The sequence below is a fragment of the Parasteatoda tepidariorum genome, chromosome 5, assembly GCF_043381705.1.
Source record: "Parasteatoda tepidariorum isolate YZ-2023 chromosome 5, CAS_Ptep_4.0, whole genome shotgun sequence".
In the NCBI taxonomy this organism is placed as follows: domain Eukaryota; kingdom Metazoa; phylum Arthropoda; class Arachnida; order Araneae; family Theridiidae; genus Parasteatoda; species Parasteatoda tepidariorum.
In genome coordinates, this window is record NC_092208.1 from 5,406,614 (window position 1) to 5,425,399 (window position 18,786).

General features: G+C 29.5%; 2 protein-coding genes across 2 annotated transcripts; both read right to left on the reverse strand.

The window, feature by feature from the left end:
- Positions 1-777: 777 nt before the first annotated feature.
- LOC122269483 (transcription factor IIIA) lies at positions 778-11,349 on the reverse strand (the record flags this gene model as incomplete). Its single annotated transcript, XM_043042831.2, is given in 5 exon segments — positions 778-835; positions 4,470-4,552; positions 7,380-7,479; positions 8,425-8,519; positions 11,133-11,349. Coding segments are annotated over 5 exon segments (435 nt in total), but the record flags the coding sequence as incomplete, so codon positions are not given.
- Positions 11,350-17,407: 6,058 nt separating this feature from the next.
- LOC107442411 (zinc finger protein 271) lies at positions 17,408-18,124 on the reverse strand. Its single transcript, XM_071180876.1, has one exon. It carries the CDS (start codon positions 18,122-18,124, stop codon positions 17,408-17,410), a length of 717 nt encoding a protein of 238 aa, XP_071036977.1.
- Positions 18,125-18,786: the final 662 nt, after the last annotated feature.

Here is an 18,786-nt window from a genome sequence, read left to right on the forward strand (position 1 = left end):
GGTGTTCATAACACGATCACCGGCATGCTTTCCAGTTTCAATGGCCTTTCTTAATTTTGAGATAACACATTTTTACACTTACATTACCGTGCCACAGTGGTGACACTTAAACCTGATTTTACATGTCTACGATTGTAAGCACTCAAATGATGTCTTGCTGATATTCAGCACTTAATTATTGCAACACCCGCCTGAATTTCTCCAAAAAAAAAAGTTCAACAACCTAAGGCGATATAATGGTTAAACACCTAAACAGAATGGGTTTTCAAATAAAAAAAACGAGCTTTGACGAGAATAACGAGTCCTGCTCTACCGCGTCCTCTAAGCTTAATTTTACGGTTATTGGTGGGGTGTCGGGAACACTACTTTGCGTAAATCAGTTGTTCCTTAGCAATTGTCAAGCAGTGTATTAAACTGTAAATACAGTTACACACCATAATTCTTATGTTTAAAATCAAAGCTTAAGGATTATTTTTAATAAGAAAATTAACAAGTGGCACACTTGTTAATTTTCTTACATAGTAAATCACAAGTTAAATTATGATTTATTTCTAATATAATAAATCATAATTTAACTGGTATACTAATGGAAAAAAGCTCACCATATCTGCTCTAGGTACCTTTTAAAACAACAAAAGAAACTTTGGTTTCTACTTGTCCTGGTCTTAAAAAAAAAACACTTCTAAAGATAATGAAACATGTCACTGTTTTATTAAATATATAAGTATTTGTGACTCATTATTGAGACTGTAATTACTCACCAACATGACTTTTTACGTGACTCTTCAACCGGCTAGGCATTGAAAAACTTTTATTGCAACCAGGCTCAGAGCACCTGAAAAGTTATAAACATAAAATCAAGTGAAACATGAAAGGACGTTGATTATTTTAATCAGAATATTTTAGTAAGTCAAAATTAATTTCAATTTTTTTCTTTTAAATGCATGATAAAAGTAAGGAATAAATTTCCCACTTAAGGAAAAATTCAAAACTCACGGTTATTTTAAATTATTTAATTCCCTCTGTTTTCCAGGTTTTCCCTGTCGAGTAGCAACCCTGAGAATAGAGCTTTCACAGTTTTGGCCAACTTTTTGGATTAGTTAAGTAATCTACAATAAAGACTTTACAGCAAATTGCTGCAACAATTCAGTGATAAGCATCATAGCAAGATCATCTTATGCTCACAGCTATGATAAACCTTTATTTTATAAAATGGCTTTTAGTTAAAAGATTCTGAAAGACCCAATTTTCAGTAATGAGAGTTCAATAAACACATACGCTTCATTTAATACAGAATTTTAATAGTTTCATATAGAATATTTTTCCTAGTGGTTGCAAAGTTTCTACATTAATGCTTTTATAAATTACAATTAAAAGAATTTTGTCCATCACAACATACAAATAACTTATATAAATAAATATAAAAGTCAGAAAGACAATTGGACAAGTTCTGATTATAGCTTTCTAACAAATGTATTTTTAAAAAATTTGTTTGAAAGACAAAAGCATTGCTTGGTGGAAAGTTAACGAAACCTCAAAAAAGATATTCAAAGAGTATTTTGTTTAGCTAACAAGGCCCAATTTGGATTTCAGAAATTGAGCCATTTTTACATTAGTGAAAGTTCCAACATAATTAAAACCAGGTACAACTTCAAAATTATGTGGGCCAACTTTAAATGACCAAGCGTATCAGCAGATGGTGCTTTCAGTAACTCTTTCTCATTAACTCTCTAAAAATATATGACTTTTCAACATTCATAATTTCTTTTAATAAATATGTTTAAAACAAGTATTCATTTAAATAACTACAATCTGCCGATACTTTCCATTTATGCATATAACCCTGTTAACTATGTTATTAAACCCTTGTGGTAAAATAATAGCTACAAATTGTTATTTGACAAGACAATCTTATTGGAGTAAAAATCTAAAAAGAACATTTTTATGAGTAGAACACATAATAGCATAAATTTACAACCATCAATAAATAATTATTCTGAAAGTTTTCCTAATTTCTTAATGACTGAAACTAGAAAAATTTTAACAACAAAAATTAAATAAATGAAATCACTTTTATTTACTACGGAAATCAATGATCAAAGATAAGGAAGATAATGCAAGTTGTGGAAACTAGAACTTCACAATTCGTTAGAAATAATGATCTATAAGATTTCTACAACAGGGTTCATACAGATGAGAAGAAAAAATTCAAGGAGTATCCAAGATGTCAAAAATTTAAAGGACTTAACATATAACATGTTACAATATTTTTTAGACCTTGAGAAATACTAAAGAAAATATATATATATTGTGCTATTCGAAGGATAAAAAAAAAAATTATATAAACTTTAAATAAAGTTTTGGTCTTAATTTTTTACATGAATAAAAAATTTATTACATGAATAACACAATTTCAAAAAAAAAGCTGAAAAAATATTAAAATTTGAAATTTAGGATTTTTAAGCAAATGTATCTTTTGACTATCTTAAAATGAATTTTATTTTAAATTTTATTATTATTTTTTTAAATTGTCTAATTTTACTGAAATGATCAGGATGCATTATATGTTCTTGAGCTAAGTCAATTTTCATTAGTTTTCTGATAAATTCTTAACTTTAACCATTTTTTTCATAATGGCATTTTTGGCAGTTATTCCAACAGATTTACACATGGGTCTTAAAATCTTAATGTTATAATGCAACATTATAGCATACCATGAGTTTTGAATCATGCATTTAAGTGTAATCACTTTCCGATTAGTACCAATTCCACTATAAACTCACATTTTTTTTTCATTTTTTTTTTTTGTCAATTGCTACTTAGGAATCTATAGCTACAAATTTCCACATGGTTTTCAAAGTATTGAAGTTTTAATAAGATACTTACAACAAATTTTGAAGTTTGCTTTTGAGTAATCACTTTTTGACCTCAAATCGTATATTTGAAGAATCACTTTTTGATGGACTCGATTTGCGGTGATTCTTTTTTTTTTTTGTCTACTTGGTTTTATACATTGCATTTTTAACAGTTAATCTTACAGATTTCCACCGTCTTCAAAATTTAGATTTCTTTTTTCAAAACAAAAAAAAAGAAGTAGGTAACAACAAAATATATTAAATATACAGAGTAAATGCAAATACATTAAATGCGTAAATAATTGTCTATTCTTAGTTTCATAATAAATTATAATTTTCCAATGTTTCAGAGTGATTTCCATTACATAGGGTTGTGGTGGAATCAATTGCATACATTTCATTCCAGCAAAAGCTTTCTCCATTTGCTATTTTTCATCCTGCGTGTCTCTAATTTAAGTAATTAGTTTTTATTAAAAGTTAAATTATTAATCTTGAGTTTTAATTTATCACAGGTGAAACATACATTTAAAAAGCCAAGATAGAATATGTAACAATTCTTGCCAAAAGATTAATGGTAAAATTAAAAAATAAGTTCTTTTAATCTTGATGTTATCCACATTTTAGCAACAGAAATAATGTAAATTTAAAAATAAATCAAAAATTAAATATTAAAATAAAAAGAAATTTTTCTTAGGGACTAAGGATATAATTATTTTTTATAAGAGGAACAATAAAAAAATAAATATCCAATACTATACACACTAAATAATTACAACAATAAAAATGCAGATTAAGTCAACCATACAACAAAGCAAAGCAATAAAATAATAAAAATGATTTTTAGATCTGCAGGGGTCTGTCAAAGTTTTTCTGAGAAGTACCTATTTTGTGAAAATTTAGACATAATTTGTGAAAAATTAAAAATTATATTGAAAAATCAGCACAAAAAAAATGGTAAAAATATAGATTTATCGTTTCTAAAGGAATACGAAAATAAAATTTTAAGAAAAAGTATTTTGTGAAACTACCGTTTATCCTAAAGTTGAATTTGTGAAACTGCCGTTTTTTCTAAAATTGATTTTGTGAAGGTACCGCTAAAAGGTAGTAAATTCGGCCTGGACAGACCCCTGATCTGGAAACTGGATCTTTAACTAGCAAAAGTAAAATTCAGATGTAAAACAAAGTTTAATCTGGTCAATGGGTCTACTACTGTATCAAAAAATACAGTTGAAATCACTTATAACGAGCATGAAGACTTAGGGTAAGACTTATGGTCTGAAAAATATAGCAATGTGCACCCTTACTTTCGTAAATAGTTCACACATTTGCTGAATTCAGACTTACACAGACTTTCAGTTGTTTTTGGAAACAAATTTTTCCAAATAGGAATTACCTAAGCTGGAGAAGTAGATTCGCATACAAATTTGATAAATCACAAAACATTAATTGCTAAAACTGGGGTTTGCTAGTTAAAAGTGAGCTATGCTTCAATAGACTCAATATGCCAACAAATTATTTTTCATTTGTTCGTTAAAACTAAACTCTCATTAAATCAGAGCTTGTTATAAGTGAGTTTGAGTGCATATTGTTATAAAATATTACCTAATTACTTACTTAAATTCTTTAACTCCAGAGTGTGTATATTTGTGCCTTACAAGCATGGAACGCTTAACAAACTCTTCACTGCATTCAGAACACTAATAAAAGAATGCACATTTCACTATAAATTATTTCACACATAATATTAATACAGTTGAACCTCATTAACGCAAAACCGCGAATATCGCTTTACATGAAACACATATTTTGTCCAGTGAGTTGAAAATCAATTATTACAGTATTTTACATGTTTAACAAGAAATTTTCAAGCTGATTATCGCCTAACATGAGAGGAAACTGCACAGATAATAATAAAACATGTGAATAAAATCCCAATAATTCATTTTGAGGTTTTCTATTTCTATTTTCCTCCCTTGTTAGAAATAGCAGATGGGCAAATAATTAAAATAATAAAAATAAAATAGTTTAATAAAGTAGTTAAAACAATTAAGCTTATTTTAATTTGTTTGGTTCATAATAGAATTATTTGCATACATTAATGCAGTACATAAGATGTATCAATAATACGTAATAAATTGTTTTTATGATGTGTCGGATAAAAAAAAGTTTGGTTAACATGAAATAATTATAATAGTCCTGCCGATTTCACGTTAACAAGGTTCTACTGCAATCAATATACGGCAAATAAAAGTTGTGATACTGATAAAAAATTTGATCTTAATTTTCCCTTGCTAACATCATTGTATTAGCCTTTTAGGCATTCTGGTATATATAATAATAAATTATGAATTTTACATTGCATGTTAGTTGCATCAAAAAGTCCTCCACAAAGGCGAATTTCTCCCAATACTTGATCCAGGAGTCCCCTTGTCTTCTGGATTGGGTTCAAAATTACAAGGCTACGAATTGAACCCTACATTGCGTCAGCTGTTCAACGACTGTTATGAAATAAAATGAATAAGTGAATTCCGTCCACTATACAACGCAAAAAGTGATTTAATTTGAGTTCTATGACAAACACTAATGAAAGTGTAAGTAAAGCATAGTAAAGCCACAGCCCAAAATGTATTATCTAATTTACTAAATTTTAACATTGCTTTAATATTGTCTATGGCAGTCAAATTATACTATTCACTAACACCATTTTGTCCCGTCATGTAAGTGTTAGTACACTCAGCTTTTATGCCTTCATTTTCAAGAAAATCACTAAATTCTTTGTGACAAAATCCCATACCATCATCATTTTCATCATTTACAATTTTAGTGTTTAAAAATCTTTCAGCTCGTTTCTGAAATCAAATGAAACACTTAAAAACATCAAATTTCTTCTTAAAGGGAAAAGCAGTAACTTCTAATGAAAAATCGTGTGCAATAGAAAGAAAGTGAAGGCTAAAGAGATGATGAGAGCTGACTTTGTTTTTTTGACTTAGTTGAACTTTTACTGCAAAGTTGAATTTTTACTGCAAAATTATCCTGTGCAAGAATGTCAAATTGCATAGAGAAATAACAATACTTCATTTTTCTTAACACAGTATTATTCCATGTGTCTATTTGTAACACACAGTATTATTCCATCTGTCTAGCCTGTAATGTTTCAAAAATATTTTACTAACATTTTACCTAATGAAATAGAAATATATCTGGTTAATGGAAGAGTGAAAAATTTTTGCTGTTTTTATATTTAAAATAATCACCTGCATGTAAAATGCATTCAATAGCAATTACATAAATTGAATAAAATCTATAAAAAATGAAACCAAAAGGAAGAGATGAAAATGTCATGAAAATTTGCTTACAGGTCTTGATTTATTTTTCTGGCCTGGTGGGCCACCCAGGTTCTTTAAAATTAAAACTTTTTAAAAATCAGTGATTTTTTAACAGACCTCACCAAAATAAGTGTCAACATTAACTAGTTTCACTAGTTAAAACTAGTTTTAAGAGCTAATTAAAATTTTGCTGGCAAAAAGTGGTTTTATTGCAATTCGATGTTCGCAGAAAGTATTTTATTTTATCTGAGTATGAAAACATCTATAATCAAAACATCAAAAACCTTTAACTGGCATAACTGAGGCTTCAAACAAATTTCATAACATTAAAAATCTGTTCTTCATGGTTGCTACACTTATATAATTCACAATTAATTAAAATCATTTTTTTTTTCATTTTCACAATTACAAATCACTTTCAAATAATCTATATTGCATCAGATGTTATTGAAAAGAAAAAAAATTTTAATGACTTGAATAATTTAATTTGATTAACTTATTATAAGTGAAGACCAAAGGCAGAATGCGTAGCCAGATTTTTCAACAAAAAAATAAGTACCTTTTAAGTACTTCTAAGCACTTAAAAAGTATTTTTAATTACTTTCCAAAAAAAAAATAATAATAAAGATCTGTGCAGTGATAAAAAAAAATTTTCTTAATTTATAAACATAAAATCAATAAAATTCAAACAATTTACATGAAAAACATGATAAAATATATAGTTTCTGATATATATAACAGACAGTTATATGATAGGTTATATTATATACATAACATTTTTTTGTAATTTAGAACGACAAACGACAAAGAAAACAAATCTTTTTAAAAGATAGGGGAAGGATGGTTTAGATTATTTTTTTAAAAAAATTATGATTGGCGACAGCAGTTGCATTTTGAGGATTACTAAATTATGACAAATCAATAACCTTAAAAATATTTTCCTTTCGAGAGTTATTACTCCGGGAAGATTGGCTTCACTGTGAAAAAAACTTTCTGTTTGAACGCAAAATCGTTTTTTCATCGAATCCACTTTCGTGAAACCATTCTTCTGCTTGGTCTCCAATTGGCATGTATTTCAGTCAATAAGAGACATAACTATTCAATATTATTCAATTTGATGTATCTAATTAGATTTAATAATTTCACTTCACTTGCCTTTTAAATAATTACATTCTAAACAAAACTAGAGAGCTCTTACTTTGAATTTCCGAGCTTCTTTTTTGGGGTGGAAGACATCTTGGTGTTTCATTAATGTGGCTTTCGTTTTTAAAATAAGACTACAACCAGGTAAAGTACATCTAAATTGTAAAGGGAAGATAAAAAAAATCAATAAATAAATCAGTTAGGTACAATGTAAGTACAAAAATTTAAGAAGTAAAGTTAAACAATGAGAATAAAACTTAAATAATGGCACAAAACAAAAACATACCATAGTCTCTGTTTCATAAACAAGAATCTTAAGTGTTGAAACACAAAATGTTTCACACATGTGTGTCCACGCTTAAGGTAGGTTCTTGTTTACATAACATATACTATAGTGTCCATATTCTGCATTTTATTCAGATTGTTTCAAGGTGCAAAACCAAATCTTTCAACAAAAAATAAGCACCTTTAAAAAACGTTTTGAGCACTCAAAAAATATTTTTAAGCACAATAATATACATTAACAAAATGCAAAATAATTTTCAAAGACTTTACATGATCAGGATAAAATAAATAGTTTCTGACAAAGAACTCTTATATTAGCCACCATAAAAATATCGAGAGATTTTTCGTTTTGATTTCAGAGGGTGAAAAGCAAAGCTTGAAATTGAGAATATCTTGCAAAATGCAGCCGAGTTCACATGAGAGTGAAATAATCTCACCAAACCCAGCTCTGTAGTCACTTCCAAGCATTTCATCAAACATGTAACATGAATGATGCTATCATACGTTATGGACCAGCAGCACACCGAAATGGATTGTGGTTGAATGAATTGTGAAAACTTTGAATAGAACAATGTGAAAACCACACTTTTGCATAATACACAGAGGAAATCGACATGGTAAAGAAAAAAAAGTCTCATTTTCGAAAAGGGAAAAGCTAAGCACTTTTTAAAAACGCTACACACCATGTGTTTAGTTTTCTAGCACAAACATTTTTCCCAGAGAAGTTTTGCATTATTAGATTAATGTGGAAATTTCCTGGCTACTCTAAATAAATGGAACAAGGGAGGTATAATAAAAAATAAGAGAATAATTACCTGAACATTTTATCATGAGTTTCTTGGTGTCGTTTAAGATGGGATGATCTTGCATATGTTTTATCACAACCCTCAAAATCACATATAAATGGTCGCTATAAAAATATACACTGATTTAAATATTATTACGTTGGTACAAAAATACACCAAAATTAATGACACATATGACCTATTTAAACCATAACTATATACAGTCAACCCTGCTTAAAGCCCATTGGTTCCAGTGAAATTGATTCAATTAAGCGGGTTATTTGATTTGATTAAAAGGGAAGTGCTTTATTCAATCTTAAATTATACATTTTTGAGAAATTTTACTTTTTAATGCATAGTGTAGTGTTTTGATTAAATAAACTCTACTTTATGATCAATAAACAATTAAACCTGTCTGTGTTAGGGTCATAAAATATGAATATCATTTAAATTTCACTGGAATAAGCAATGATTATTCTACTTCACAGAAAGATACACTTTACACTAATGTGTTAGTATACAATCTCTGTCAGGGGTCTGTCCAGACATTTTGTAAAAGGTCCTGTTTTAGTAAAATTGTGGAAAAAAACTATTCATAATTTGTGAATATAAAATAAGCGTTCAGTTACATTTTTTTTTTACCAGGGTCCTGCTTTTGTAAATTTGTGCAAATAGGGTCCTGTTATTTGGTATTTAGCCTATACTGCTTGACACAGAATATTCATTTTGGACGAATAATGGAAACAAAATCACTCACATTTTTAATAAGTTCAATTGACATATTTTAAATAACACAACTTAGTAATGTATCACTTTTAATGTGTCACGCATTAAGTAAACTTAAACAATTCTTAAATTTATATTATATTCAAAAAATTGACAGAAATTAATTTTTATATACATAATATTCTATTAATTAATTTTATAAATAAGTATAAATTGATTTATTTACAAAAAAAAATTATGATTTAATATTAATAAGAATGCACACACGATGTTTATAAAAGTAGAAATATTTTCTTAGAATGCCACATTTGGAATTTAAACTAAGCGAAGTTTAGTTTTTATCGAACCGTCTTTCTTTTCTCCTCCCAAGGAAGGGTTTAATCGATTAACAAAACAATAATGAAGATAAACAAATTTGTGAAGGGTCCATTTTTAGGAAAAGATATTTTGTGAAGGGTTCGTTCTTTTAAACAGACCCCTGTCTGTTCATGAAGTTATACAAAATCCCTACTTATGTTTCACTTCACCAATATTTTTTGTTCTATCTTTATAGAAAAAATTATTTTTAAAAAAAAAATATTAATCTAAATTTAACTTTGGCCAGCATTTTAAAACATTGGGGAAAAATAAAAACAAGAAAATTTATATACAATAAAAGTACTAATTTTGTTTAAGCAATCAGGCAATAAAATCCAATCTTATTCTTTCATTACTGAGCTGCATCATTACTTGATCATTTTTAGCATTATTATGAAAGTTAACAATGTTTACATTAAAATGTAATTTTTATTTTTACTTAAAAAAAATATTTGTTACATTTTTTAAGGAAAAACAGGTATTTTAATATAAAAACAAATGAAAAAAGATATTATTGTATAAAACTTTATTGATTTTCAATCAAGACTGATTTCAGTACCCAGGACTAACTGAAGAGTGGCACCAAGTGATAGCAAGCTGCTGCTAGCTGAGCATGCCCAGGGAAAAACAGAACAAAACTCCAACTCACTCATGNAAAATCCAATCTTATTCTTTCATTACTGAGCTGCATCATTACTTGATCATTTTTAGCATTATTATGAAAGTTAACAATGTTTACATTAAAATGTAATTTTTATTTTTACTTAATAAAATATATTTGTTACATTTTTTAAGGAAAAACAGGTATTTTAATATAAAAACAACTGACATTTTTTGATAATACACAATTTTTGATATGTTTAAAGTAAAATCTGAGTGGAGAAAGTAGTTATCGACAAAGTCAACCTTCATCTTTGAAAAGGAACCCCAACATAGAATCGAGTTAACATGTCTTACATACTAGTTGATTGGAATAGTATTTTTGTAGTGGTAGATACACTACAATCTATGCAAAATCTCAATCATTCCCTACATTTTGAAAACTACATAAATGCCTTTTTTTTTTGTGTGTGTTTATAAGAAAACTATCTTTAATTTTATGATTTTCTGCAGTATTTATGACTTTTTATTGAATTTTTTTCCTTTGTATTTCCTACGAAAAAAAAATGCATTTTCTAATACATTTTTTATGCCAGTTTAAAAAATTTATAAATGTATTTTGTGTTTTAAAATTTTGAGTAAAACATGTACTTTTTTTTCATTGTTGGATTTGTAATAATGATTTAATTATATAAAAAATAAATTTTCAAGCATTCTGAGGACTAAACCAACTACATATATATATTATGTGGAGACTTAAATAAAATGAAAAAAATTCGAAACAAATTTTTCCCCTTTATGACCTTTCTTTCACACCACTTTGCATTATTTATTTATTTTTTTTTTTTTTCATAGAAATTACTCAATTTATATAAATGTTGTGATTGAATGCATTTTACATCCATGTGATTAGTAAAATATAAAAAACAGCAGAAATTTTTCAATCGTTCACTAACTGTTTATATTGATGTTTTATTGGGTAAAATGTTGGTAACATGCGTTTCTGAAACATGATACGCAATTAAAATATATAAATTAAGATTATCTTTAGCTACCTCTCCAGTATGCTTTCGCAAGTGGGTTTCATAACGCTCAGAACGATGAAATGTAGCAGAGCAGTTTTCATAAGTACAAACATATTTAGCACTGTTCATCTTTTTAAAAATTTATTTTATTTCAAAATATTATAAATAGCGAATTACGCGAAGTTCACATCGTAGCTAGTAAGTTTCTGGCGGACTATTTCTTTGACACTGATTCCCCATCATCATCATCATCTACAGAAAGAAAAGTGCTCGACTTTGTGCGCAGGTCGTCGGGCTACCGAAGCGGGGGTGCCCTCCCCTCCGCAGAGGATCGAAATTGCGATGGCATGTCTTCGGATCTTCCTCCGGGATGCTTCCCAGACCGTTGCCAATAGCCCATTGGGCAGCTCTAGTGCGACGTAAATGAACTACAACACATACACTACAGTGTATTGCCTCTTTCTGACGACATTTGCCCGAGACTGCAGCACCGCCTATAGTTTACATGAATTGAGAATATGTCTTCCCTCAAGTTAACAAAAGTAAAATTTAATTAACTGCCTGCCAACACACAGGCGCCTTTCTGCTGACAACAGAANGTCGTCGGGCTACTGAAGCGGGGGTGCCATCTCCTCCGCAGAGGATCAAAATTGCGATGGCATGTCTTCGGATCATCCTCCGGGATGCTTCCCAGACCGTCGCCAATAGCCCATTGTGCAGCTCTAGTGCGACGTAAATTAACAACAACAATAGATACAACATCAGATTGTATTGCCTCTCTCTGACGCCATTTGCCCGAGACTGCAGCGCCGCCTATAGTTTATATGAATTGCGAATATGTCTTCCCTCTAGTTAACAAAAGTAAAATTTAATTAACTGCCTGCCAACACACAGGAGCCTTTCTGCTGACAACAGAAGGGCTCTTGTGTGTCCCCTGAAGAAGTGCTGTCTTGCTAACACACATATCTTAAAATATTCTTCGTATTTCTGACTTTTTAAATTATCATAATCCTTAAATTATCACTTGTAGTTGTAATTCATTTACGTCGCACTAAAGCTGCACAATGGGCCATTGGCGATGGTCTGGGAAACATCCGTGAGGATGATCCGAAGACATGCCATCACAATTTTGAAACTCTGCAGAGCAGATGGAACCCCCGCTTCGGTAGTCCAACAACCTGCACGTGAAGTCGAGCACTTTACTATAGAACAGTTTAACGAGGACCTATACCGCACACCCTCGGTCCCTACGCAGACTGGTCCAAGGGATCACCCACCCGCACACAGTCCTTTACAATCAAAATCCTTTAAGTCATCAAACCATATATGTTTGGATCGCCACTAGCTAAGTTATCTTACTATATAAGAATGAAAAAATCTTATGCAAGATTGACATGTACCTTAAATGAATGCACAGTGCACAAGAAAATAAATGGACCCTCCGGAATAACTTTTGATTTAAGCATCGGATCTTCACATGTTCTAGGACTCATTCTTAATTGTTAGAGAAGGCGACGACAAATATACTAATTAATTAGTGCAAACGATATTTTAAGTTAGGAAATAAGACACAAAAACGTACTTTCTCTGATTAAACATATCTTCAATATTTGGAGATTTGAATCTGCAAATATTGTTTTAATAGTTTGTTCAGCAGCGCGATTTAAAGTTTGGACCCTTCAATGTTAACTTTAGTTTATTTCACTATATCCCAAAAATACTTCTAAGCCTATTGAAAAGGTTTTGCTTACAATTATAAAATTCGTTTTTCTAAAGATAATTTGATGCAAAATGCACCTTTTAGTAAATATTTAATTCAGGGTGCGTAGACAGATTTTTCAACAAAAAATAAGCACCTATTAAGTACTTTTTAAGCACTCAAAAAAAATTTTGATCACCCCACCCCCTCAAATCATAATTAGGCGCCGCGCATTAGTAAAAATTATTTTTTTCCTACCGTTTAAAGTTCTTAATTCATATGCATAAAATCAATAAAATTCAAAAACTTTACATAATCGTGATATAATAACTAGTTTCTGATAAATATTGCAGAGGAAATTATGAAAATCAGGCATTTTTTGTAATTTTTTACACCGTCAATCGACACGGCAAAGAAAAAAATCTCTATTTAAAAAAATAAGCACTTACAAATCCCGAATAAAAAAAAACATCCTTAAGGGATTTTAAAAACTCTACTTACCCAGATAATATTATTTTATTTAATGACTTTCGAAATACTTTAGAAATGAAAGGTATACAATTTTTTCATTATTTGAAAGAATGCAATTTTAAGTGCAGAAACACAAAATTTGAGCAAAATCAGTCAAATAGTTCCCGAAAAATGAAAAAACTCGTATGTTTTTAAATTTTGATCTCCTACCTCCTTAATTTCTTGTGACTTAAAATTCATAATTAAAAAGTAGTAATAGCCCATTTACGTCGCACTAGAGCTGCACAATGGGCTATTGGCAACGGTCTGGGAAGCATCCCTGAGGATGATCCGAAGACATGCCATCACAATTTTGATCCTCTGCAGAGGGGATGGCAACCCCGCTTCGGTAGCCCGACGATCTGCACGCGAAGTCGAGCACTTTACGGTAGAACAGTTTAACGAGGACCAATACCGCACACCCTCGGTCCCTACACAGACTGATCCAAGTGGTCACCCACCCGCACACTGATCGCAGCCAGTGATGCTAGACTTCGGTGATCTGCTGGGAACCGTGTCTTAACGATCAGTCCAGTGCGGGACTCATAATTATTAAAGCAAAAGTGAATCGCAGAGGAAAGAATGTTTCGTGTTGATGCAGTGAACAATAATTAATTTGCTGCGCGAAACGTTATTCATTGCAGGAGCATGCCAACATGCAAAACGAAGCAGAAATCTTGGTGGAAAGCCTGCTTTCAGCTGTGTAGGAGCAGACAAGCAGCAGTCATCTTATGTGGCAAAAAAATTTTTTAAATCAAAGTTAGCTAATATTCGTTTCACGGACGCAAATTTAAAATTTGCAAATTGAAAAATCAATAAAAATTTTAACTATATTGTATGAAGTTTATACTTTAAGCTCTTTTCTCAAATGAAAAAATTAGCATTTTAACGAACATAGATATGGATGGGTGATCGTGTAAAGCTAAGGGTAGTGGCGCTAGTGGTGAAATTGCTCTTTCAAGACTTCCGGGTTACTACTTCCGATATATTTTTACGCCGCAGATTGAAAAAACGCGCCATCATATTATTGCATCATATATTTTGAAATATTTCACATGTACCGAGTTCATTCTTTCAGCCTTTAAACTTCAGAATTATCATATTAATATTATACTCATTAGAATATTTTCTAATTAGGCTAACTTAAAAAGATATTTTTAAAGATATTTTTTGCGACATTTTATTCAAATGTAGCCAAATAAGGGATAAAATACAAAACATGGCAAACATTAAGAATTATTCACAATGAGATATTAACTTTCCAAAATTTTTTTTGGCCTTACGACCTTTGAGAATCAATACATTTCTGAAAGCTCTTATGAATGGTACAATTATGTATAGATTTGAAATCAAATTACAATAACAAAACTGCATAGAATATTAGGCTTGTTCACACATCGCCTCGTAGTCATAACATAAGCGGAGGGATACACTGGAAAGTTTCTAAATTTCTTCCGGTTTAAGGTTTAGAAGTTAGTATTTATTGACAACTTAAATATTATTTACATCGAGTCCCCTGATTAAAAGAATCCCTCTTTTTGTCCGTAAAATGATACTATGCAACAATTAAAAAAATTCGAATTTTACAATTTAATGGGCCTAACCATTTCGAAGTGTGTACAAAACGGGGCATGATATCTTTAGATAAAATACGTGGTTGCTAAAATGTTCTTATAGCTTTGTCGGCAAAACTGAATTATTATATGGCACAGAAGGGAAAATTGAATTTAAATGATTCAAAAGCCAATCGATGCATACAAAAATAATATTTTCCTGGCAAAATGTTCTTCAAGCGTTTCGTTTAACGTACATGAAATCTCAAATTTTTATTATTGAATAGTTCTTGCGTTACGAGAGTAAGAAGCGTGGAATTTTTTTGGAAACAGTGGTGACTACAACAATTTTTCTTTATTACGGTAGTAATTTTGAAGCTCATAATGTGTGGTAAATTGAACCACACAGTACAAAATACATCAATAGCAGAAAAAAAGCGATTTAAATGTACATTAAAATGAATTTGCATATTATGGTATCAAAATTAGTGTTTCTAACTTCTTAGAAACAAACTTGAAAAAATTGATGTGAGAAAAAAGTATAAAAATGTGTTTAAATTTAAATAATTTGTTTGAGCCCCCTTGTGGGGCAAAGTCTGGTGCCATCCCTGGGTAATTGCAATTTCCCCCCATATTTTGCTGTATCAGTCCGATATGGGCACTGTCTCGGATGTGAAAGCGGTGTTCTCAGGTAAGCAAGCTCACAATATTTATAAAAATAGCAGGTGTTTTATGAGCAGACATGAACAAGGTTATATTTTATTAAATTATTTTTATTGAATGAGTACAAATACAAATGATGTGTTTGGAATATATGTATAGATAAATAATATGCAAAACTTTTCACAAATATAGACAATGCACAGGTGAAAAAAATCTTTTTTTTTTTACGTAGAATTCAACTTGTTAAACAAATTTTGTTCAACAAAATCACTTGTTAGAAAACTTCTTTTACACAGAAATTTACAGTCTAAACAAGATTCATTTATTTTTATCTGGAATAACAGAATATTAAAAAATTGTTTGCATAGATAAAATGAGCCCATAGATAACAAAACTTAACTTATATTATCCTGGTGAAACCTCATTAAATAATGGCTGATTTTCACATAGCAATATGTAACTTAGAAAGTAAACTCATAAATGTAGTAAAATATTATTTAATTAAAACTCAAAAATTAAAATAATTTTTTTTCAGTTATTTTTAATTATTACATTAAAAAAAATTATGAATTTCAACTTCTTGCTTTCTTTTTTGTATCATATAGGATATTGTACTTGATCACATTTCGGTCAGAAGACAAAATCCATCAGGCTCAAATCATAAGTTATTGAAATAAAAGATATTAAGTTGGAATAAATGACTTAAAATAGAAAAACTCGCAAAAACAAAACAATTATGCTTTCATAAAACAATTACTATTCAAAATTCACGATTTTGATAAAAATAAAATTATAAATTTCAGAACTTTGAGCTACCACCTAAAGTTGCATATGACCATTATTAATATATATATATATACATACACACACACATTTACATGACATAAAACTATCCAAAATGTTACTTGAATTTCATATCTTACTCTTCTTATAATTCTAATTAAAAACTATTACCTATGAGAACAAATGCAATTATATTTTTTCATAGACAATCGCATTATAAAGGTACATAAACAGAAAAAGAAATATTTATTTTATTGATAAAATTTTACCATATTCTCAAGAGGTTAAGAACAATAGTTCATAATTTCTTATGATAATAAAAATCTAACATAAAAATCATTTTAATTCATATTAGATAATTTTTTTCTTTCTCTAAAAATATAATTCAGGGTGCATAGCCAGATTTTGCAACAAAAAATAAGTCCCATTTAAGCATTCAAAAAATATTTTAATCACTTAAAAAAAAATTATAATTAGGATCTGTGCATTAATAAAAATAATTCCTTCCCATGGTTTAAAGTTCTTAATTTATTAACATAAAATCAATAAATTCAAAAACATTTTTAAAAACTGTACATAATCGTGACGTGATACAATAACTAGTTTCTGATAAATATTGCAGAAAAAATTGCGAAAACCATGCATTTTCTGTAATTTAGAATGACAATTGACATGGCAAAGAAAAAATCTTTTTAAAAGATGGAAAACTAAGCACCTTTTACAAACCCGGATAAAAAAAAGCACCTTTAAGTTCTATTAAAAAACGTAAATATAAACTAAGTACCTTTAATCACTTTTTAAAAATGCTACGCACCCTGGAGTAGATTGCAAAGTTTCCAACGCTAAAAAAAGTATAAAATTTTTAACAAATTATGGCAGGATTACGCAAAGTAATCTATTTGCACGATTGAAAGTAAATTATTTACATGAACTATCGTTTCTCTTAACTTTAAATTTTAATAAACTAATGTAGGTGAAACAGAATAGGTGATATACCGGCAGTTTTTAATAAGTTGACCAATTAAATAGGTATAGTATCTGAAGTAGAGAACTTAAAGACAGTATCACTGCATTAAAAACTATTAAAACTAAGAAAATTATATTTCACTGTGATGAACAAGATAGTGTTCAGTTAAATTATTTTTTTGAGTATAGCTTTTATTACACAGAACGCAAGAATAAGGTTTCTCACCAGTATGAACACGGTTATGCCTCGTTACCTTACTCTTATCAGAAAACTTTTTCTCGCATACATTACAAGAGTAAGGTTTTTCACCAGTATGCACTAACATGTGCCGAGTTAAATCGCCATTTCTTAAAAAATTCTTATTACATATACTACAAGGATAAGGTTTTTCACCAGTATGGACAAGATAGTGTCTATTTAAATAACTTTTTCTCGAAAAACTCTTTTGGCATATATTACAAGAATAAATTTTCTCGCCACTATGGGAGAGGTAATGTTCAGTCAAAGCATTTTTAAGAGAAAACTTTTTGCTACATATATCACAAGAATAAGGTTTCTCGCCGGTGTGAACGGACTGGTGCCTCGTTAGTAGCCTTTTTCGTGAGAAACTCTTACTGCATATGTTACAAGAGTAAGGTTTTCCACCTGTATGGATAAGACTGTGTTCAGTTAAATTGCTCTTTGTGGAAAATATCCTATTACACACATCACAAGAATGTTTTTTAACACTTGCATTGTTAAACCTCTGATTAGTTGACGCGACTGATGTAAGACTTTTATCACAAGGTGTTTCACTAGTTTCAACAGAACTGCTGTTGGTTAGAGGGTCATAAGTTTTATCAGACATGCCTATTTAATGGGAGCCCTATTGAAAGACAGGTTTTAAAAACTAATGACAATTAATATAAGTATTTTTAATAGTTACACAAAATAGCAGTATTCTTAACACAATTTTAAAGCATTCACTTCATCTATCATCAAAAGTCTATATAAACATACTTATTAAATTTATAAATTGGCCTTCAGATATGAATGAAATTTTTAAATACAGGATTCTTACCGTCACATGAAATCGTATGCTAAAATTTAAAAGCAAAAGTGGAGATAGAAACAAAGTTGAAACAAATTGTAACACAAAATAGCACTATCTCAAACAGTTAATGCCAAAAAAAAGAAGAAAAAAAGAGAAGCACACATTCAAACAGAAGTGTTACATAAAACAGAAGTGAAGATTCAAACAGTAATATCTCTAAAAGTTTTATAAAAATATTTTAAACACATATAATTGCACTTAAGAAGAAATTTTCTGTAGCTTCGATTAAAAACCTATAAAAGGAAACAATTTAATTAATGATGTAGTAAGTATGGAAGTAAAATCTAAAAGAAATAAAGGATCATGATAATGGATATTTTTTTTTTTTTTTTTGTGTATCAAACAAAATTTACACACTATTCACAAAACTGGATGAATTTTGGCACAAAATTATATAATATTTAAAATTTTAAAAT

Excerpts from the sequence above, each read along its gene's own strand:
- LOC107442411 (XM_071180876.1), bottom strand. The coding sequence starts at position 18,124 with ATGTCTGATAAAACTTATGACCCTCTAACCAACAGCAGTTCTGTTGAA.